Below are 23,151 nucleotides of genomic sequence, written 5' to 3'. Positions count from 1 at the left end.
TTTGTGTGAACCACTGTATAAACCCTAACCTCACACTAAGTTCTGCAGGAAAAGATGCCCACAACGCAGCAAGATTAGACACCGATAGGCAGTCATCTTAAGTAAGACTTATAATTAAAGTAAAGGAAAGTGTCCATTTATGTTGACGGATATGAGTGTGCTAAGAAACAGAACGGATGTCCTTCAAGATATGAGTGAATTGTACCTATGCGATCGTTCTCCAGAAACGTCAAACATCACTGCTCGTGCCCTCTCAATACAGCGATCATTTAAAGCAATGCAGCACCTAGTATGACCCCACCTATCGTTACACACATATTGACCAGTGTCCTCGTGTTGCTCCAATCTATCGCCACGGCATTAGCCACACCAGCATTCGAGGTTGCCGGACCAGTTACGGAGGTTGTAGGTGCCGTGCTCGTGCTCGCTAATGAACTTGTCGGTGGAGGCGAGGGGAAAGTGAGAGATGTGCTATAATTGGCTAGATTGCAAAATTGTTGTGCGAGAGTCTCTGCCTGTTTGATATTATTATAACATTGTTGGGCAACACACGAGACAATAGAATTTGTAAAGTTTGTGCTATATTTTACTTCTGGTCAGTGGGATCAATCAAGTATGAGGAACGAATACAACACACTTATTGCAATAGCAATTGACCGAAACGACACTGGTACAGTTCGCATTAGAGGTAGCAATTTCGAGACATTGTGATACTATCAAATGAATTCATCAGTACCGCAACAAAAAAGAGAAAGGACTCGGTTGTAAAAGGTTGAGTGGCTATAAATACACAGGGGCAATGCATGACCTCATCCAGTGACGAAGCACATGTACTATCCCATTAAGGTGCCAATGCTCGACGTTCATTCAACACTGCCAATAATACTCACCGCAAGTTGGGTACCCACTGAGGCTGGGATAGTTGGCAGAGCTAGTAGTCGTGATGGAAAACGTTCCATTCGGAGAACCGCTTATCAAAGAACTTGCCCCACTGAGCGATGTGATTGAGCTACCAGATGCAGACGTCGAACCAGACGCAAGTGTTGATGTAGTAGGGGTGGGATTCGAGGCTGACTGCAGGCTGCTGGTGCTCCCTTGAGCCAATGCGAAAGCAAGAAAGGACAGAATCACGAAAACAGTACGTGAATGCACGTGCATCGCCGCAAAAGATGATGATAGGGTATTAGAGGGAAAGCCAGGGAAATATCAGCCGGACTGGTATGAAGAAGGATATATAATCGAATGAAACGCTTGTCTCCTTTCTTTTCCGTCCAGGAATTACGGAGTTGAACGCAAGACGCCGAGGTGACGTTAGCAGCGATATCTGCAGTGGTGAGCGCTTGAACGAGGTGAAATAAAGCAAGTTGCGGGGGAGGAACGTAAAGAAAATAGCAATGAGGCGACAGAAAACTAGAGGGAATTGATTACAGTAAGAAATTCGTTGTCTGCGAGCAGACAACTGCTGTGGGGTGGAAACGAGCGGCTCTGATCACGTAATCCTATGCCACGGACTTTTCTCCTTCATCATTCAACGTTCAACGTTTGATATCGTGCTATCATTTCTGCACTCGTCCAGGAGCTCCTCTTGACAAATGTGACCACTCAGTCCTATATAACTTGCAATTGCGCACTATGAAACTAACCAGCAATGTTACACGGTGATATTGCCTATCCCCATACCTTCACCACGCCACTGGGAGTGCGCAACTTTGAGGATGCGCACATTCACTTGAAAGGAGAACCCTTACATTGTGGTATCCTCTTCGCTAATGGATGATCGATCATCACCCGTTCCTTTCATTCTTTTGTTGTTTTCCCTGGCATGTCCATCATGTTACGAAAGTATTGCTATGGTGTCTAGTCGCCACCCACTACATTAAACAAGGTGTCAACAACAATGCCCGTGACCACTGAGCGTTTCCAGGGTCTTCAACTGTATATAAATCCTTTACTCGCATTCTGGTCGCACACATTTTTCTCTTCCTGCCATCATATCATACACCATGGGCGACAAACAATCCGAGCCAGACACAGACTTCTACGGTGATAAGCCACTTCCTCATTCTAATGGCATCGGCCTCTCTGCCTCTGGGTTGTCCAATGACCGCAGAAAACTGCTTGATCTCATCAATCGTCTTCATAGTACAGGGTATGTTTTTCATTGAACAATCCACGCCAATACCTCACTGAAAACATGGAAATTCCAGCGTTCAGATTGATATGGATCTGCCCATGATAGCAGTCATTGGTGTGCAAAGTGCCGGAAAGTCATCTCTCATCGAGGCTATATCTGGTGTTACTCTACCTCGTTCGTTGGGAACTTGCACCCGGTAATTATTAAAGTTATGTATTGAAAATATTCTAATATCTCTTGCCACATTATAGTTGTCCGACGGAATGCAGGTTATCACAATCCAACCAACCATGGAAATGTGTGGTATCTCTCCGTTTCATCACTAATGCGCTTGGCCAGCCCCTCGGTCAAGTCCGCAACGAGAACTTTGGAGATACAATTACAGATAAAGCTGACGTTGAGGACCGAGTTCGAAGGGCACAACACGCGATTCTTAACCCAGATAAACTTGCATCGACTTACCTCACAGGAACATTGGCATCAGAAGAGAGAGGATTATCCTTTTCTCAGAATTGCGTCTGCCTAGCTATCAGTGGTCCAGAGGTCGCGGATTTGTCGTTCTGCGATCTACCTGGCTTAATTGCCACTGCTGGTCAGAGTGGAGATGCTAGCGATGTCGAGCTAATCAGAACTCTTGTATCTTCGTACATCGAAAAGCCCAGTTGTGTCATTCTTTCTACTGTCGCATGTGAAAGTTTGTATTTTTACACCTTTTTTTAATTCATTGGCAAGTCAACTAACGTGTAGTACAGCCGATTTCGAGATACAAGGTGCACATGACCTAGCGAAAAAATTGGATCCTCAAGGAACACGCACAGTTGGTGAGTTTTTCACGGGTCTTGGTTGCGTTGGTTGCCACTAAGGTGCTATTTCTCAGGTGTTCTTACGAAACCCGACCGCATACCGCCAGGCGAAGAATATCGATGGATGGAATTCATCAAGGATGAACGAGAACGCCTTATAAATGGATGGTATTGTGTGAAGCAGCCAGATGCGAGAAGTCTAAAAGATGGCCTTACATGGGAAGGCGCGAGAAAGCGAGAAAACGATTATTTCATGACGCAACCATGGACCTCGCTTTCTCCGATGTACCAATCTCACCTGAGGACCAGCAACCTCACTGCTCGTCTAAGTGCTATCCTGTCCGAACTAATTGCATCAAGGTATGGACACCAAGAACACTGTATACAGAATTCTGACACATGCATCATAGATTACCTGGGATACACCAGGAGCTGTATAACCTTATCAATGGAACAGATGTTGAACTTCGTAAGCTTCCAAAAGCGCCATCAGCGGATGCTGCAGGAGAGGTCTTGGAAGTCGTCAATGGCTTTACACGGGCGCTGTCTCGCCGGCTTGAAGGAACACCAGATGAAGATGGTTTATTGCAAAAGATACGACCTACACAAAATAAGTTCAAACGAGCCATACGCGCCACTGCTCCTGAATTTTTCCCATTTGGGAAAGGAGAAACATCAGAGGTATCGTCAGTTCCAGACTTTATTGCTAACGAGGAGGACGACGATTTGACCCCGAATTCCAAACGTCCTGCCCAAAGCCCATCTGAATCTTCAGAAAAGACGATTTATGTCGAAGACGTACTTGCCCGTGCTCAAAAGTAAGGGCTCAATGCCAAGTATTTCGTGGTTGTGTTGCTAACCTGTGTATTCGTAGAGCACGCACTAGAGAATTACCTGACAATTATCCCTTCGTGGTGCAAAAAGAGTATATCATGCAATGCATAGATCAATGGCACATCCCTGCTTTGTCATTTTTTGATTCTGTCTACGAGATATTAAAGGAAGATCTCGAAAGTATAGTGGGTGAGCATTTTGGTAACTTGGGGCGGGGTGCCTTGCAACACTCTATCTCGTCAGTTATTTATTCGACGTCTTGCATATTTTATCGTTCTCATTGTGTTTTAGGGTAACGGTCAAGGACCACCTTGATTCCTGTGCTAAAAAGACTCGACAACACATCGAATGGCTTCTTGAGGTCGAGAAATCGCCGAATACCCTCAATGTGCATTATTACTCCGATTACAAGGATAAATTTTTGTCTTTCTATAAAGGCCGTCGGAACGACCAGAGTCATGGTAATACTTTAGAGAACCTGAGATCTTTCAGATCTGTACAAGGCTTTCCAACAACTTTCGAATCAGCTGTTAACAAAGCTATATCTGGGCTCAGTGATATGGGTATCAGTGGTATAAACCCGGCTGATCTAGCCAAACTCCTTCCTGTAGACCCGATGGAACCTGCCCTCGTTATCATGGCTGGCGTCCGAGCGTACTTCCAGGGTATGTTTTGAGTGTCTCATTGTTAGATCTTCGCCTTATTCAATGTTTGCGTTTCAGTATCTTACAAACGTTTTGCGGATATAATACCGATGGCCGTGGATCACGACCTCGTGCTAGGTTTGGAAAAGGGCATTCAGAAAGCTATCATCGAAGACCTTCAACTCACGGGTCCAGATGCCCAGGAGCGGTGTCGTTTACTACTCCAGGAACAATCTAGCATCAGAGTGCGGCGTGAGGAGCTGGAAAGGAAGAGGGAGAGACTGAATACAGCTAAAGAAGAAATCCGACATCTAGGCTTCTGACCAGAGAAACTGTAAGGTGAGCTTAGCCTTTTCGAAAAGAACGTGTAGGCTGATTTCGGTCGAACCTTAGAATCATGTTGGCGTATTGTACATCTATCTGGAACACGTGTAACTTTGTTGTGTTGCTTAAAAGAATACACCTATAAATGTAAAGGCTCGCACTTTTTATATTTATGTGGTGAAGAATGCTTGATATGAGCCCGTCTATCTTCGCAGTTAGGCAAGTCAATTCTAGTGGATCTTTCAGCGTCGAACAGTCACAGAGTCTTGTCATTGCGGGCCGAGCGTCCAGTGTACTCCCTTTTTAGATCGAGTTCAGCTTCAAGCGGTTCACCATCATTTTTCTCTAACGTTCGTGAAATGACCTGCTAGTTGTTGCAATTGTGTAGCTCTGAAATCGAAGTCGTTGCTGCAACTGGTATCTGATGAGGTAACATGCTCGATAAGCGTTCTTGATAATATAGGGTAGGTGGATTTACTTTTGGCCCTTTGATTTCCAGCTAATTCTTCTTTTGTGGATTTATTCGAGGAGTTATTCATAATTGGCGAGTTGTCCAGAAGATCTGTCCATCTTTTCGAACAATGCAGTGTCGCAGCAACTCGGTTGCTGCCTATCTATGCACATTTAGAGAACATATGGAGCTTGGTAATGGCACACATCCACTCGAAAAGGAAGATCCGCTCTTCAGTGCTTTTATTGTGACTTCTTTCTACGACTGGATGCTCAGCGCTCAATGATCATCGACTCCTTTTTACTCGCATGGTTTTGTTGTTCTTCGCTTCAAATGTCAGTTGCATTACAGGTTTACTGATATTGTGCCCAGCTCCATCCTACACCAAACAAAGAGATCCACAGTGCTTCACATGGCACATCGGCCTCTCCAAGATGATTGGCTGACGTGTAGTGCAATATAAACTTTCCATCCATGTCCTGGTCGTGTCCAGCTCCTCTCTACCATAGTATTCAGTATGGGTGACCGAATGTCAGACCAAGATACCGATGTGGATTTTTATGATGTTAACGACGCACACCCCATCAGTTCCAATGGGGTAGGTCTCTCTGCGGCTGGTCTATCCAAAGAGCGTAGAAAACTGCTCGATCTCATCAATCGTCTTCATAGTACAGGGTATGTTTTTCAATGAACAATCCACGCCAATACCTTACTGAAAACATGAACTTCCAGCGTTCAGATTGATATGGATCTGCCCATGATAGCAGTCATTGGTGTACAAAGTGCCGGAAAATCATCTCTCATCGAGGCTATATCTGGTGTTACTCTACCTCGTTCGTCGGGAACTTGCACCCGGTAATTATTAAAGTCATGTATTGAAAATATTCTAATATTTCTTGCCATGTTATAGTTGTCCGACGGAATGCAGGTTATCACAATCCAACCAACCATGGAAATGTGTAGTTTCTCTTCGCTTCATCACTAATGCGCTTGGCCAGCCCCTCGGTCAAGTCCGCAACGAGAACTTTGGAGATACAATTACAGATAAAGCTGACGTTGAGGACCGAGTTCGAAGGGCACAACACGCGATTCTTAACCCAGATAAACCTGCATCGACTTACCTCACAGGAACATTGGCATCAGAAGAGAGAGGATTATCCTTTTCTCAGAATTGCGTCTGCCTAGCTATCTGTGGCCCAGAAGTAGCTGATCTATCTTTCTGTGATTTACCTGGCTTGATAGCCACCGCAGGTCAAGGTGGTGATGCCAGTGATGTCGAGCTAGTCAGAAGTCTTGTATCCTCATACATCGAGAAGCCCAGTTGCGTGATCCTTTCTACTGTCGCATGTGAAAGTTCGTATTCTTGCATTCATTTTGCTACGTCACGAGTCGTCTAATGTGTATCTCAGCCGATTTCGAGATACAAGGTGCACATGATTTAGCTAAGAAGCTGGACCCTCAAGGAACTCGGACCGTTGGTAAGTACTTATTAAGACTCTGCATCGTTAATTACCATTAAGCTGTTGTTTCTCAGGTGTTCTTACGAAACCCGACCGTATACCGCCAGGCGAAGAATATCGATGGATGGAATTCATCAAGGACGAAAGAGAACGTCTGATAAATGGGTGGTATTGTGTCAAGCAGCCTGATTCGAAGAGCTTAAGAGAGGGCCTCTCATGGGCAGGTGCCAGGAAAAAAGAGAATGATTATTTCGCAACGCAGCCATGGACCTCACTTCCGCCAATGTATCAGTCCCATCTACGGACCAGCAACCTCACGGCGCGCCTCAGCACAATTCTATCTGAGCTAATAGCGTCAAGGTATTTATTTGACAATGTCCTCACGATTCGCTGACACGCATATGTTGTAGGTTACCTGGAATATACCAGGACTTGTATGACCTCATTGATTCGACTGATATGGAACTGCGTAAACTCCCGAAAGCGCCTTCAGTGGATGCTGCGGGGGAGGTTTTAGAACTTGTCAATGGCTTTACGCGAGCACTGTCTCGGAGGCTAGAAGGAACACCGGAGGAAGATGGCTTATTGCAAAAGATACGACCGACGCAAAGTAAATTCAAGCGAGCTATCCGCGCCACCGCCCCTGAATTCTGTCCATTTGGGCTTGGAGAGACATGGGATGCTATCCCAGGATTTATCGCCAATGAGGAGGATGGTGACCCTATTTCAAGCTCCCAAAGCAAGTGACCAACAATTTATATCGAAGAGGTACTTGACCGTGCTCAAAAGTAAGCCTTGAATCTTCAAACTTGTCATTATTCTATCACCTACCTGTACATTTGTAGAGCACGCACCAGGGAATTACCCGACAATTATCCATTCGTGGTGCAAAAAGAATACATCATGCAATGCATAGACCAGTGGCGTAATCCTGCTCTGTCTTTTTTTGAGTCGGTCTACGAGATTTTAAAGGAGGATCTTGAAAACGTTGTTGATTATCATTTCGGTAACTTGGGGCGGGGTGCTTTGCAAAACTCCATCTCGTCAGTTTTATCAAAATCTCAAACGCCCTAACAATTCTCACTGTGTTTTAGATTAACGGTGAAAGATCACCTGGACTTATGCGCTCAACAGACCCAACAACACATTGAGTGGCTCCTTGCAGTCGAAAAGTCTCCGAACACTCTCAATGTGCACTATTATTCTGACTACAAGGACAAGTTTTTGTCTTTTTATAAAGGCTGTCGTAATGATCGGAACCACGGAAGTAGCCTGGAGAGTTTGAAATCTTATCAGACTTCGCAGGATCCGCATTATGAAGACGCAGTCAACAATGCTTTATCCGCACTGAACGAGATGGGTATCAGTGGCATACAAGCAGCTGATCTTGCAAAACTATTCCCTGTGGACCCAATGGAACCCGCCCTCATCATCATGGCTGGCGTTAGAGCGTACTTCCAGGGTATGTAGTGCCCACTACTAGATCATTTTGCTTTTTAAGTTTTATTTCCCAGTGTCCTACAAGCGTTTTGTGGACATAATACCATTGGCTATAGATCACGACCTCGTGTTAGGCTTGGAAAGGGGGATTCAGAAAGCTATAGTCGAAGACCTACAGCTTACAGGTCCAGATGTCCAGGAGCGATGTCGCTTCCTTCTGCAAGAGCAGCCCGGCATCAGGTCGAAGCGTGAAGAGTTGGAGAGAAAGAGGAAGAGACTCAATACCGCTAAGGAGGAAATACGACATCTTGGTTTCTGATTGGAAGGTTTAGCTTAGCCTTTTCGGCTTGAAATGTACATGTTAAAACTCAGACTCGTAGTAGGCTGTGCATCGTTGTCAAAAATTTTATCTCACAGAGAGCGACTACTGTCGTTCCCAGTCAGTCAGTTCGTATTTGAGGTACAATTCGGACACTATCTGAAAACACCATATAGCACTTAGTACTTACTTTAGTTATTTTACCAGAAGACACCACTTGTAACACACGAATAACAATAGAGACTGTGATGAAAGTCTTTGACAGATCTCTTGTGTCTTACAAGTGCAAGGAGGACCTCATTGCCATAGCCGGTGCTCTTGGTTTACTGATTGATGGGACAGTCAAAGCCCTCATTGAAGAGATCAAGTCTCACCTTCAAGGACATAAGGAGTTAGCAGATAACCCCCGGTGTGCTGGCCTTTTTAGCCGTCGTGTTCAGGCCCCTGAGGGTTCTAGTCACTTCGGACAATCATCCCAATCACTAGTGTCAACTCATCTACTGCGTTTTCCCCCCAGTCTGTCCAGACTCCATATTTTATGGCCACACAATCGCAATTTCCTGACCCCACATTTTACAATGGTTTCTCTGGCCCAGGCTGTAGTACTCCTGGGCCCTCATATAACTTCAATATCTCTGAGTGTGTTTTACCTCCCCCAACTGATGAAAATGGTGTGACAATTACATATTATAATGAGTTGGGTCAACCATTGTCATGCACCAAAGTTGATTGGTAGCATGGACAGGTGTCAATAACAAAGCGAATATTCAAAAAGACTCGCCTTTGCGCCACACAGGCACAGTGCCACGTGGAATAGTAATCAATATTGCCTTTTTCGAACTTGTGGCTGATCAGCACCACCTCCATTAGGCAATCCAGTCATGCTCACCTTTGCTTTTCCATTCGGTACTTTCCGCGTTTCAGCATTTCGGCAAATTTTTGTGTCGCCACTGGCTACACATTGCATTGTGCCCTCGCTTTTTGTTGTTTCCTTCACTTCCCTTCCTTTGCCTAGCCCCACCATGGGTCCCTTACTCTCGTTTTTGTTCTCACCCGACGGTCGTTTCTGGATCCCCATTTTAGTTCACCTCCTTGTCACCTCCAGCCTCCTTCTCCTCATCTTATTTGCACCCCCACCATTTCTGATGTCACCACTTCCTATCCGCTTCCGTCGCCGATCCGTTGACTACCACGTGCCACTGCTGATATCAGCAAAGCCCCGGCGGCCGGTCCAAATAGGGCAACAGGTCCATCTTCATGACGTCGATCTGCCATCATATACCACCAAAACATCGGTCGCTCGTCTTGCCTGGTTGGAGTGTGGGTGGGTAGTTTTTGAGCTGGAGAAGGTTCATCCCCTTGCATTGCCTATGTTCATTGCTGTCCCATTCACTTGGGTACACTTATCTTTTGTCCATCGTCTTCGCTACAGCTACACCTACCACACGCTGCCTGGGACTCACTTGTTCCAAATTGGAACTACTCCTCTCCCTCCCTCGTTTGATCAGGTGGTCCAACACAACCAGTCCATTGGTAAGGCCATGGAACTGTCGGATTTGGACTAGGTGGTGGACTGGTGGCTCCAGTTTCTTTTTTTAAGCAGAACATTCATTTACAGTGCGATTATTTTTGATTTTTGAATCATTTTTATGGACACATATTTTTTTAGAATGCCTGACTGACAATAAAGGAACTGTGTTGATACTGATAGTGTTTTGCCTTGCCCTTTTTTTTACTGTATCTTCCCATGACATCATGATTTTCCTGCTCTCTTTTTGCTATTGGACTTTACTTTATGGCTGTACAAACCTGTGACATTACTCACAGCATTCATTGTTCAATCCCTTTCTTTTCCTTTTTTTGACAATCTTATCCTGTACTACCTATGCAGGATTTGTCAGCGTACATTCCTTCCTTCATGTTCTTTCTCATTCTTTTTGCACAGCTATACTGTGCATAGCCTACTTTTCTTTTACTATATAAACCCCTGTATTTTACCTTGTAAAAAAAACAAGTACTCCAATCCAGACTTCTTCTCTACTCTCAAGTTCACTACTCTGCTACTTGTGATCCAGTGTGGTCACAACACTTTCCACTTCTACCACTGTTAACTGCTGTCATTGTCACTCGTCACTTTTTGAAAGTGATTGTCATCCCCTTTGATTAGAGTCCTTCTGAGCACTACAGTTTGTGCGTCAGGAGCCTGCTATCACTGGGAACCTCGTCACCTCGTCATCCTTGTTGTTCTCAAACCTACTTTGTGCTACAATTAGCAAGATAGTGCTCATATATACTCGTCACTAAGCCCCTATCTTCTATAAATTCAACTATCCCTCCTCCTCAAAACCCACACTCATACATCTCTGGGTTTTACTTTGAAGGATCTTCATATATACCACCCCACAAACAACCAGAGCACCCACTGTTCTAGGAGGCAAAGCCCATAAACAAGTTCCATGGAATCTGGGAGGATTGTTTGTTAGTTTGTTTTTGTGTGTGGTTTTCTAACAACAGTTCTCATCATCGACAATTGGAGCCCACCGCGAGGGGTGGTTTCCTTCAAGCTAAATACCAACCATTTCATCGCCATCACTGTCTAATTTATCATCTACACCTTCTATCTCACCCACCGCTTTATCTGTCCCATCCCTGTCTTCCAGTAACTCAATTTCTGTACCAGCTTCTACTCAGCAAGCTTCACATTTACCCCCTATACTTTTCACTATGAATCAACCTACTACTCTCTCAGTCATCACTATGCCAATTCCTGGCACTCGTTATGCTCCTAAGAAGTTCAAGGGAGACTATACTCGTGTCAGGGATTTTGTTCTCCACTATGAGCGCATCTGTCATGCAAACAATGTCACTGCTGACGATAAAAAATGCTCAAGCATTCTCCAATACTGCTCCACATATGTTTGCGAATTTATTGAAGGAATGAAGCACTTCACTACACACTCATGGAACAGTCTCAAAGACGAAATTCTCCAGTACTTTGATGCTGCAAAAGCAGAGGCCAAATTTAAAGAGCATCATCTTAAACAGCTGGTCGATGCTTCGCACAAGAAGAAAATGGGCTCTCTGGATGATTTCAAGAGCTACATGAGGAAGTATGTTCGCATTGGTGGATGGCTTCTTGCCAAATCCAAAATCACTCAGGACATATTCAATCGCTCCTTCTGGAAAGGACTACCCAAAACCCTTCATCATTGCGTTAAAAACAGACTTCTACAGACAGATCCTACCCTTGATCTCTCCCAGCCTTTTGTCTTTGATGATGTTGTCAAGGCTGTAGAGCATGTCCTTTGCAGAGATCGCTTTGATGATGAAGATTTTGACTCTGATGATTTGGATTCAGACTCGGATTCAGAGAACTCTTCCAGTTCTTCGGACGATTCTTCTGACTCTGACAAAGAGGAAGAACCACCTTGTTATATCAGGAAAACCACCAAGCAGAAAAAAGAGAAAAAGTGCACCTCTGAGACAGAGAAAGAGAGAAAGTTGTTGAGTCCTTCCAAGTCGAAGAAAACCCTTCACTCTTTAGACGAAGAAGAGCACACTGCTGTCAAACAGGATGAAGTAGAAACCTTTATCAAGAAGTTGGGTTCTATGACAATTGAAGGTCCTAACTATCCTCTGCTCTAATATTGTGCTATCAAGCTTGACACTGATGCTCGGCTTATACTTTGCCCTCCCACTTTCATGAACCAGTCAGCCAGACCATCTCAATCCTCTCAAGGAAGCAGCAACTTACCCACTCAGCCTACTGCTCCACCCACTGCCACTCTGCCTACAGCACCTTGTGTTCCCTTCCTTTGCTATGGATGCAGAAAAACTGGTCATGGAGTTAATGAATGTGTAGATATGCTTGACTTATGTCAAAGGGAATTGTTAAGAAGGATGACGGATCTTCCACAACTCTGTCTTCAAACAATTTGGATTACACAATAAACCCATATCCAACAGAGGACCACAGTTCGCCTCCGAAGTATCCAAAGAACTCCACAAACTCCTGAACATTGAAACCGCACTCTCTACAGCATATCATCCACAGACAGATGGACAGACGGAATGATCCAACCAAGAACTGGAGATCTACCTCCGCATATTCTGCCAAAATCAACCACATAGCTGGGCAAAGTACCTTACTACTGCCGAATTCTGCCACAACCAACGACCTTTAACTAGCCTCCCTATCACCACCTACACTATACCCGGCGAAGTCAACATGCTAGCCAACGAATGCGTGTCCTTTGCTCGTGGGCAATGACACAACCAAGCTGATGTCTCTGACGCCATAGAACTGATGTCAGCCAAAAATACCTACATCTATTTATTTCACAAAACAGAAAAATTTTACCCCAATGTGTACCACGCTCTTTCTTCCCTGCATACCTTCCTTGCCATAGACCTTGTAGCTGATGAACTCGTAAAAGCCATAGACTCACTATGTTTGTTGGAAAACGAGCATTTGCTGCTCAGTAGTCAGGACTCAAGTATCTGTCGGGCACTCCTGATGGAAAAGTTAATTTTGGAATCTTTGGAACAACGCTTGAGGATGAACTCCTCGAGTGGGCAGACGGACGCAGCAAAGGCATATTTGGAATTAGGCGGTGTCGATGATGAGAACTGTTGTTAGAAAACCACACACAAAAACAAACTAACAAACAATCCTCCCAGATTCCATGGAACTTGTTTATGGGCTTTGCCTCCTAGAACAGTGGGTGCTCTGGTTGTTTGTGGGGTGGTATATATGAAGATCCTTCAAAGTAAAACCCAGAGATGTATGAGTGTGGGTTTTGAGGAGGAGGGATAGTTGAATTTATAGAAGATAGGGGCTTAGTGACGAGTATATATGAGCACTATCTTGCTAATTGTAGCACAAAGTAGGTTTGAGAACAACAAGGATGACGAGGTGACGAGGTTCCCAGTGATAGCAGGCTCCTGACGCACAAACTGTAGTGCTCAGAAGGACTCTAATCAAAGGGGATGACAATCACTTTCAAAAAGTGACGAGTGACAATGACAGCAGTTAACAGTGGTAGAAGTGGAAAGTGTTGTGACCACACTGGATCACAAGTAGCAGAGTAGTGAACTTGAGAGTAGAGAAGAAGTCTGGATTGGAGTACTTGTTTTTTTTACAAGGTAAAATACAGGGGTTTATATAGTAAAAGAAAAGTAGGCTATGCACAGTATAGCTGTGCAAAAAGAATGAGAAAGAACATGAAGGAAGGAATGTACGCTGACAAATCCTGCATAGGTAGTACAGGATAAGATTGTCAAAAAAAGGAAAAGAAAGGGATTGAACAATGAATGCTGTGAGTAATGTCACAGGTTTGTACAGCCATAAAGTAAAGTCCAATAGCAAAAAGAGAGCAGGAAAATCATGATGTCATGGGAAGATACAGTAAAAAAAAGGGCAAGGCAAAACACTATCAGTATCAACACAGTTCCTTTATTGTCAGTCAGGCATTCTAAAAAAATATGTGTCCATAAAAATGATTCAAAAATCAAGAATAATCGCACTGTAAATGAATGTTCTGCTTAAAAAAAGAAACTGGAGCCACCAGTCCACCACCTAGTCCAAATCCGACAGTTCCATGGCCTTACCAATGGACTGGTTGTGTTGGACCACCTGATCAAACGAGGGAGGGAGAGGAGTAGTTCCAATTTGGAACAAGTGAGTCCCAGGCAGCGTGTGGTAGGTGTAGCTGTAGCGAAGACGATGGACAAAAGATAAGTGTACCCAAGTGAATGGGACAGCAATGAACATAGGCAATGCAAGGGGATGAACCTTCTCCAGCTCAAAAACTACCCACCCACACTCCAACCAGGCAAGACGAGCGACCGATGTTTTGGTGGTATATGATGGCAGATCGACGTCATGAAGATGGACCTGTTGCCCTATTTGGACCGGCCGCCGGGGCTTTGCTGATATCAGCAGTGGCACGTGGTAGTCAACGGATCGGCGACGGAAGCGGATAGGAAGTGGTGACATCAGAAATGGTGGGGGTGCAAATAAGATGAGGAGAAGGAGGCTGGAGGTGACAAGGAGGTGAACTAAAATGGGGATCCAGAAACGACCGTCGGGTGAGAACAAAAACGAGAGTAAGGGACCCATGGTGGGGCTAGGCAAAGGAAGGGAAGTGAAGGAAACAACAAAAAGCGAGGGCACAATGCAATGTGTAGCCAGTGGTGACACAAAAATTTGCCGAAATGCTGAAACGCGGAAAGTACCGAATGGAAAAGCAAAGGTGAGCATGACTGGATTGCCTAATGGAGGTGGTGCTGATCAGCCACAAGTTCGAAAAAGGCAATATTGATTACTATTCCACGTGGCACTGTGCCTGTGTGGCGCAAAGGCGAGTCTTTTTGAATATTCGCTTTGTTATTGACACCTGTCCATGCTACCAATCAACTTTGGTGCATGACAGCGGGAAGATCTTGCTAACAGAGGCGCGCACGCGGATAGAGCAAGACGGTTGTACGGGTACTCCTCCACCCAATTTGTCCCACCGGTCCCTGTTATACCCCGAGCAGACCAGTGTTACCCTGGAGCCCACTTACCACATTGTCACCCAACAACCTCCGTCCACCCTGTCAGTGGAAAAATACATTCCCACCGTCCCAACCAGCCCAATCTCGCAAGAATTGAACCCCTCCAGTCCCTGTTCCATTGGGTCGAACCCAAAACCACAGACGTCCCAGTTGCCTCCGCCTCGACCAGTACCAAACAGCCTATCCCGTCGTCGTCTGATGAACCAACGAGGAGCCCAACATGGCCGGCAAGAAGTGATACTCCAGATCCCCGCCGGCAGAACTCCATTGAAGAGGCAGTCTCATACGTCAGGGAGTCAGAAAAACAGTCCGCCTGGCTGTCCTTCCAATCCAATCAATGTAGACGACACCGACATGATCAACCAGTTGTATGCTGGAACATATGACTTGGAAGGTGACGATCCCCCCACTCCCCAATCCAACACCTCATCTAACACCAGACAAAAATACCACCAAGGTGTTTGCAACAACGCTCCCTATTGCCAAAACTGCGGTTGGAGCAATCATTGCACATACTACTGCAAAGCTGACTACTGCCCCAATTGTGACCGTTGTGCACCGGTGTCATGCACCAAAGTTGATTGGTAGCATGGACAGGTGTCAATAACGAAGCGAATATTCAAAAAGACTCGCCTTTGCGCCACACAGGCACAGTGCCACGTGGAATAGTAATTAACATTGCCCTTTTTGAACTTGTGGCTGATCAGCACCACCTCTATTAGGCAATCCAGTCACGCTCACCTTTGCTTTTCCATTCGGTACTTTCCGCATTTCGGCATTTCGGCAAATTTTCGCGTCGCCACTGGCTACACATTGCATTGCGCCCTCGCTTTTGTCGTTTCCCTTACTCCCCTTCCTTTGCCTAGCCCCACCATGGGTCCCTTCCTCTCCTTTTTATTCTCACCTGACGGTCGTTTCTGGGTCCCCATTCTAATCCACTTGTTTGTCACTTCCACCCTCCTCCTCCTAATCTTATTTGTACCCCCACCATTTCTGATGTCACCACTTCCTATCCGCTTCCGTCGCCGATCCGTTGACTACCACGTGCCACTGCTGATATCAGCAAAGCCCCGGCGGCCGGTTCAAATAGGGCAACAGGTCCATCTTTATGACGTCGATCTACCATCATATACTATCAAAACATCGGTCGCTCGTCTTGCCTGGTTGGAGCGTGGGTGGGTAATTTTTGAGCTGGAGAAGGTTCATCCCCTTGCGTCGCCTATGTTCATTGCTGTCCCATTCACTTGGGTACACTTATCTTTTGTCCATCGTCTTCGCTACAGCTACACCTACCACACGCTGCCTGGGACTCACTTGTTCCAAATTGGAACTACTCCTCTCCCTCCCTCGTTTGATCAGGTGGTCCAACACAACCAGTCCATTGGTAAGGCCATGGAACTGTAGGATTTGGACTAGGTGGTGGACTGGTGGCTCCAGTTTCTTTTTTTCAGCAGAACATTCATTCACAGTGCGATTATTTTTGATTTTTGAATCATTTTTATGGACACATATTTTTTTAGAATGCCTGACTGACAATAAAGGAACTGTGTTGATACTGATAGTGTTTTGCCTTGCCCTTTTTTTACTGCATCTTCCCATGACATCATGATTTTCCTGCTCTCTTTTTGCTATTGGACTTTACTTTATGGCTGTACAAACCTGTGACATTACTCACAGCATTCATTGTTCAATCCCTTTCTTTTCCTTTTTTTGACAATCTTATCCTGTACTACCTACGCAGGATTTGTCAGCATACATTCCTTCCTTCATGTTCTTTCTCATTCTTTTTGCACAGCTATACTGTGCATAGCCTACTTTTCTTTTACTATATAAACCCCTGTATTCTACCTTGTAAAAAAAACAAGTACTCCAATCCAGACTTCTTCTCTACTCTCAAGTTCACTACTCTGCTACTTGTGATCCAGTGTGGTCACAACACTTTCCACTTCTACCACTGTTAACTGCTGTCATTGTCACTCGTCACTTTTTGAAAGTGATTGTCATCCCCTTTGATTAGAGTCCTTCTGAGCACTACAGTTTGTGCGTCAGGAGCCTGCTATCACCGGGAACCTCGTCATATTGTCGTTCTCAAACCTACCTTGTGCTACAATTAGCAAGGTAGTGCTCGTCTATACTCGTCACCAAGCCCCTATCCTTCTATAAATTCAACTATCCCTCCTCCTCAAAACCCACACTCATACAACTCTGGGTTTTACTTTGAAGGATCCTCATATATACCACCCCACGAACAACCAGAGCACCCACTGTTCTAGGAGGCAAAGCCCATAAACAAGTTCCGTGGAATCTGGGAGGATTGTGTGTTAGTTTGTTTTGTGTGTGGTTTTCTAACTGCAGTTCTCATCATCGACACCGGGACATAGTTTCAAATGGTGTCCTATTTGTATGGAAAACAAAGATAGGATTCTAATGGAGGGATTACATGGAGATGTCAGCTATGACGACAGTTACAACATGGATGGAGAAGGTACCAAATTTCGGTGAAATTCAAAGTAAGTAAGGGGGTAATGTTACAATTTCTATTGCCTTTATGGACTACTCATTTTTCCTTAATCATCAGTTATACCATCGGACTGATGACTCATTTCCTTCACGTACATTTTTGTTCTCTTTGCAGATTGTATTACCTTGAATAGTAGTTAGCCCTCAATGGATGAACCTCCCCTAGATAGGACCTAACTCCTATTCAGAAGAAGACCAACTGTCGTTGGAAGAACTCTACTCAGAACTACATCCTCAAACTTGTCTTCGGACAGGTCTCTTGAAACCTCAATGAACCCTCAGACTTTTTAAGCACTTTGTGTGTAACAGGTGTTGTACCACCCCTGTTCTTGCGAGCAGTCCATGCGCTTGTTGATTTCATCTACCAGGCTCAATCCCCCATTCATACTCCGTCATCTATCAATAAATGGTTGCATTGTGAGGCAACGATAAACTATAACAAAAACTAAACCTATCTCCTTCTGCACTTGCAGGGAGTAAGGGTCCAATGAGCTCTTGAGGTCGACAGACGCTAATATAGCGAGTAGAGGACTTTGAGAGGTAAGCTTCAAAGGTTCTTGTTGAGGAGTAAAGCGGGTAAATTCAGTAATAGAAAGCTAAGGAGCTATACATGAATAGGTACGGCTTTATATAGGGAACTGTCCGTTCCTCAGACCGAAAAGAGAATATACGAAAAGTGGTCTGAGGAATTAATCAACCAATAAGAAAAAGGGGAAGCAACTATCGTACGACTTCTGACTTGATTAATCAGCAGGTGAGAGACTTGTACTAATAATAGAAGATTGTCACGCGTGGTCAGGAACCGTATCCTCATGATGAGGTACGATTCTAGATAAGGCGTTATTAGTATTACCAAGCTTTACTGGGGCTTGGAGCTGGTTGGCGAGATGCCTACTACCAGTCCCTACCCAGTGTGCTGGCTAGCTGGGAGCGATGCCCAGTCTCTGATCTGTGATATAAAGTGATAGCGATGGTTAAGAAAGCCTGTGAGGGCTATGAGAAGTAAGATGGCAAAGGATACCTCTAGTCCTAGAGCCAGAGGTGTAACGGGAAAGGCGTTCGAGAACCAAGACATAACAAAGATAAGAAAATAATAAAACGGTCCTTACATTACCCCCCCCTTTTATATTCTTGTCCCAAGAATCTTAGCGCCGCAGTCCGTGAAGCGGTTTGTGATCCAGTCAAAGAGGCGGGGTTTTTCGGTTGTGGTAGTGAAATTTTCGTACGGACGAAATCGTAAAGCGGCGGAGGCGATGACACGTGGGGCGGCAGGGTGTTTGCGGTGGAAGGTGGCAATAAGCGAGGGGGAATTTTTTAAATGGTGATCGGGTTCCCACGTCCTCTCCGTGATCGGGTATCCCTTCCAATGGACGAAGTAATCGAGCTTAGCCCCTTTGAGTTTAGTGGGTCGAGAAGCGATGATTTCTTCGGCTTCGTATTCGACTGCGCCATCAACTTGGATCGGCGGAGGTTTCGAGGTACGAGGTTGATTGGGGAACTCCGGCGTGTGATACGGTGACAAGAGGATTTCGTTGAATACGGGATGGATCGCCTTCCAGGATCTAGGGACGTCAAGGAGATAAGCAGATGGGCCGACTTTTGCTTTTACCGTAAATGGGCCAAATCGCTTGTCATCCAACTTCTTCATCGGTCGATCGGTGGAGATATGAGTTCCCTCTAACCACACCTTATCTCCTTTGTGATATTCTCGTGCTTCCGTGCGTTTCCGGTCATAGTACTTTTTGAGGTTTTGATTCGCGAGTAATAATGATTGCCGAGTTTGTTCGTGTAGTTTCGTCATAGAGGTTGCGAAATCTTCGGCAGCTTGCGAGCGCCCTGAAGGTTTCTGACCGGTTCCTTTACGAGGGTGAGAACCATAATTTACGAAGAAGGGGGTCTGATTGGTCGCAGAGTGGAGATGATTGTTGTACGTGAATTCGGCAATGGCTAGCCAATCCGCCCAGTCGTCTTGTCGGTGATTAATGAACGTGCGTAGGTAGTGTTCTAGGTCTTGATTGATTCGTTCGGATTGCCCATCAGTTTGGGGGTGGTAACCTGTTGACAGGCCGGGTTCAATCCCGAGGGTCTGATAGAAGTCCTTGGTGAAGTTCGACATGAATTGAGGTCCTCTATCTGATATAATTTTTTCCGGGATGCCGTGTAGTCGTATAACCGAATCTCGTAGTTGTTTGGCGTAGCCTAACGAATCAAGAGTAACGTGCGTTGGTACGAAGTGAGCCATTTTCGAGAATCTGTCAACAAAAACCTGGATAGCATCGTATCCGTTTGACTCTGGTAATGCTCCGATGAGATCTGTCGTTATTATCTGCCAAGGACGATCAGGGATTGGGTTGGGATGGAGGGGAGCATGCGGCTTTTGGCGATGCGACTTTGTTCTCTGACATATCTCGCATCCTGCAACATATTTCCTGATATCTCTCCTGAGGCTAGGCCACCAGAATGATCGGTTTACTCCTTCGTGCGTCCTTCTTTCTCCTGGGTGTCCGCTGAGGCTCGTGTCATGTTCTTCTTCGATAATACGTGCCCTCAACTTTGGATCTTGGGGTACGTAGATTTTGTTTTTGAAGGATCCTAACGTCAACTCGTCTTCTTTCTCATTTCCTATCCATACGATTCCGTCTCGTTTCTTCCAAACCTTTGGATCTTCTTTCAACTTCTTCACCACGTAATCATCTAGTTTATGCTGCGAAGCTAGCAGCTCGTCCAGGTAGTGTTCTTCTAACACGTCCTCCATAGTATAAATGTTCGCTTCCGCGAGCTGAGGTAGAAGGACCTGTCCTTCGTTGTCTCTCTCGCCTCTCGGATGGTCTACTCTTCGACTAAGTAGGTCCGCTTTCGTGTTCGCCGAGCCTTTCACATGTTCTAACTTGAAATCGTATCTCGCTAGTGTGTCCATCCACCTAGCTTGTCGTCTGTTTACTTTCTGGGGATCTCTGAAGTAGGTGAGGTTCTGATGGTCGGTGAATATGGTGAACTGGTGTTTAGCTCCCATGAGGAGGTGTCGCCATTCTTCCAACGCATGCATTACCGCTAGCATCTCTTTATCCCAGATAGCGTAATTTCTCTCTGCAGGGTTCATCGACTTTGATAGGAATGCGACCGGTCTCCATTTCCCTTCTTGCTGCTGGGATAACACCGCTCCTGTGGCGTAGTTGGAGGCGTCGCATTCAACTTTGAATGGATCTTCGTCGTTAGGGATTGCGAGCGTGGGCGAAGTGGTGATTGTTTTTTTGAGAACGTCGAACGCTCGTTGTTGGTCTTCAGCCCACTCCCAATCTACCTTTCCGGTGAGGATCGTCAGTGGTTTGGCAATCTTTCCATAGTCCCTGATGAATCGTCTGTAAAAGTTGGAGAACCCTAGGAACGACTGTAATTCCTTTTTGGTTCGCGGTATTGGCCATTCTGCAACTGCCTGTACTTTTAGCGGGTCCATGCGAATCGTATCATGGGAGATGATCATTCCTAGATATTCGACTTCTTTCTTCTCAAACTCGCATTTCTCTGGCTTGAGATATAATTGATTGTCTGCGAGTATCTGAAGAACTTTGGATACGATCTTCCTGTGTTCTTCTAACGAGTCGGTGAATATCATAATGTCGTCGAGGTATACGATAACTGATCCTTCGTTGATTAGGTCTCGGAGAAGTCGGTCCATCATTGTCTGAAAGGTGGCTGGGGAGTTCGTGAGTCCGAAGAACATAACCAGAGGTTCGAACAGTCCTCTGTTAGTTCTGAAGGCGGCCTTGTGCTCATCTCCTTCTTTGATTCGAACATTATTATATCCCCAACGGACATCCAGCTTGGTGAAGAATCTCGCTCCTTTGAGTCGGTTTATCAGTTCTGAAATGAGAGGTAACGTATATCGGTTTTTAATCGTGAGGGCGTTGAGTTTCCGATAGTCTTGTACCGGTCTGAGAGATCCGTCTTTTTTCTTGATAAAGAAGAACGGGGATGCATAAGGGGATTTCGATACTCTGATCCTCCCTGTCTCCAGGTTCTCTTTCAAGAATTCGTCAAGATGAATTTGTTCGTCTCGGTTAAGTGGATACGTTTTACAGTCTAGCCCTTTGGCTTCTGGTAGGAGTTCAATTGCGTGGTCCCAGACTCGTCGTGGGGGTAGTTTGTCAAATGACGCTTTTGTGAATACTGGCTCAAAATGATGATAAAACGGGGGGACGACGTCTCTGAACGTGAGTGTTGATTTTGCTCGTTCTGATTCTTCCGCAATCTGTTGGCTTTTGGTCTGAGATACGTTGCTTTCGACGGAAATTTTGTCAATCCTGCTCTGTAGGTCTACAGCGATGACTCTATCTCCGTCTTCAGGGTGATACTCCGTATCATCAGAAGGGTATGTGATGGTGTTGGTTTGCCAGTTGATGTTGGGATTCGTGCGTCGTAGCCAGTCGTGTCCTAATAAAATTCTGGCCTCTCTCTGTCCAGTGACCAGGAAGTCCATTAATTCCGTGCGACCTGCCACAGTTAGGCGAAGTGTCACATATTCCGTCAAAGGTCCAGTGCGATTCTTGGTTCCATCAGCGTTTGAGACAATAACACGAGTTGGTAGTGGTTTTGTGGAAATGTTGTGTTGCCGAACAAAGGCTTCGTCAATGATAGAATCTGTGCATCCTGAATCTATCAAGACTGGTATGACATGCGTTTGGTGATCGTCGATAGTGGATAATTGACATTGTAGTGAGAGTTTGCGTTGATGAGATGGGGGGAGGGATGCAAAGTCTTTGATCACATTCAATTGCTCTACGATATACTCTTCATCGTGTTGCTTGAGTAAATTGATTGTATCCGTCGTGATGTGTGGGTAACACTGGGGTGAGGCCCAGTTCCGAACCAATGCTTTGGCTCTTTCTTCTTTCTGATCTTTAATTCGTCGAGCCAACCATTCCGCTGAATGTGGCTTAGCGTATTTCTCGGCACGTAGGTTTTGGGAAACATGTTTCGATTTATCAGTTACAAATACATTTTCCGAACCGTGCTTACTGGTCAGAGAGTCCGTGCTTACTCCTGACCTTCGAGAAAATCCTTCGTCTTCGTCTCCTCCTGGGTTGTGGTTGCTTCTCTAGCTGCAACTTTCTTCAGAGGGCAGTTCCTTGCGATATGACCCGGCTGGCCACATCCGTAACATAACCTGAACCGACTCTGTCGGTCTGTATCCATGGGTACGCCTTGTCCAGGGAATACACCTCTCTGAGGTTGATCCTCAAACCTTCTTGCATACTGATTCGTCTGGGGTCTCGCCATCTGCTGTGGCTGCGGCTGTTGCACATGCTGGTGCGTATACGTCTGTTGTCTGTAGATAGGTCGCGACGGCTGCGTGACTTCTCTCTTTCGTCTTTCGTCTAACTGAAACTCTTCTCTTCGTGCCTCCCATGCGTAGGCTTGCGTTTTCCACTCAGCAAATGTTTTTGGTAGGTCTCTCTGGATGATGACGAAATCACAGATTCGAGAGTGAAGATTCTTTTTGAGAATTCGATTGATCACGTCGAAGTGAGTGGTAGCGTCATATCCGGCCTTGTCCATGAGCGTTGTGAAATGGCTAAAGAATTCGTCGCAATGCTTATTCTCCTGCTTGTATGTCTCAATCTCGTTTACCGCCTGCGATCTTTCGTTTGGATTTCCGAATACTTG

General features: G+C 45.4%; 6 protein-coding genes across 6 annotated transcripts; 5 read left to right on the top strand and 1 right to left on the bottom strand.

Annotated features, from left to right (window-relative positions):
- Nucleotides 1-291: 291 nt before the first annotated feature.
- Nucleotides 292-1,309, top strand: SERLADRAFT_435924 (uncharacterized protein; the record flags this gene model as incomplete). The annotated part of the gene is made up of 5 exons (XM_007316187.1): nucleotides 292-459; nucleotides 923-1,051; nucleotides 1,081-1,138; nucleotides 1,188-1,218; nucleotides 1,276-1,309. 5 exons carry the CDS (start codon nucleotides 292-294, stop codon nucleotides 1,307-1,309), a joined length of 420 nt encoding a protein of 139 aa, XP_007316249.1.
- A 694-nt stretch (nucleotides 1,310-2,003) lies between these two features.
- SERLADRAFT_414278 (uncharacterized protein) lies at nucleotides 2,004-4,738 on the top strand (the record flags this gene model as incomplete). The annotated part of the gene is made up of 9 exons (XM_007316186.1): nucleotides 2,004-2,149; nucleotides 2,208-2,330; nucleotides 2,386-2,828; nucleotides 2,887-2,955; nucleotides 3,012-3,297; nucleotides 3,348-3,755; nucleotides 3,812-4,009; nucleotides 4,063-4,436; nucleotides 4,494-4,738. 9 exons carry the CDS (start codon nucleotides 2,004-2,006, stop codon nucleotides 4,736-4,738), a joined length of 2,292 nt encoding a protein of 763 aa, XP_007316248.1.
- A 969-nt stretch (nucleotides 4,739-5,707) lies between these two features.
- Nucleotides 5,708-8,409, top strand: SERLADRAFT_435922 (uncharacterized protein; the record flags this gene model as incomplete). The annotated part of the gene is made up of 10 exons (XM_007316185.1): nucleotides 5,708-5,865; nucleotides 5,923-6,045; nucleotides 6,101-6,543; nucleotides 6,600-6,668; nucleotides 6,725-7,010; nucleotides 7,061-7,365; nucleotides 7,417-7,438; nucleotides 7,496-7,693; nucleotides 7,745-8,112; nucleotides 8,165-8,409. The coding sequence occupies 10 exons, from the start codon at nucleotides 5,708-5,710 to the stop codon at nucleotides 8,407-8,409; spliced, it is 2,217 nt and encodes a 738-aa protein (XP_007316247.1).
- Nucleotides 8,410-11,133: 2,724 nt separating this feature from the next.
- Nucleotides 11,134-12,054, top strand: SERLADRAFT_435921 (uncharacterized protein; the record flags this gene model as incomplete). The annotated part of the gene is made up of 1 exon (XM_007316184.1): nucleotides 11,134-12,054. One exon carries the CDS (start codon nucleotides 11,134-11,136, stop codon nucleotides 12,052-12,054), a length of 921 nt encoding a protein of 306 aa, XP_007316246.1.
- A 2,571-nt stretch (nucleotides 12,055-14,625) lies between these two features.
- On the top strand, nucleotides 14,626-15,555 carry SERLADRAFT_435920 (uncharacterized protein; the record flags this gene model as incomplete). Its single annotated transcript, XM_007316183.1, has 2 exons — nucleotides 14,626-14,663; nucleotides 14,844-15,555. 2 exons carry the CDS (start codon nucleotides 14,626-14,628, stop codon nucleotides 15,553-15,555), a joined length of 750 nt encoding a protein of 249 aa, XP_007316245.1.
- A 2,515-nt stretch (nucleotides 15,556-18,070) lies between these two features.
- On the bottom strand, nucleotides 18,071-18,606 carry SERLADRAFT_384273 (uncharacterized protein; the record flags this gene model as incomplete). Its single annotated transcript, XM_007316182.1, has 1 exon — nucleotides 18,071-18,606. The coding sequence occupies one exon, from the start codon at nucleotides 18,560-18,562 to the stop codon at nucleotides 18,392-18,394; it is 171 nt and encodes a 56-aa protein (XP_007316244.1).
- Nucleotides 18,607-23,151: the final 4,545 nt, after the last annotated feature.

Source organism: Serpula lacrymans (genome assembly GCF_000218685.1).
Source record: "Serpula lacrymans var. lacrymans S7.9 unplaced genomic scaffold SERLAscaffold_5, whole genome shotgun sequence".
Taxonomy (NCBI): domain Eukaryota; kingdom Fungi; phylum Basidiomycota; class Agaricomycetes; order Boletales; family Serpulaceae; genus Serpula; species Serpula lacrymans.
This window is presented reverse-complemented; position numbering and strand designations above follow the sequence as displayed.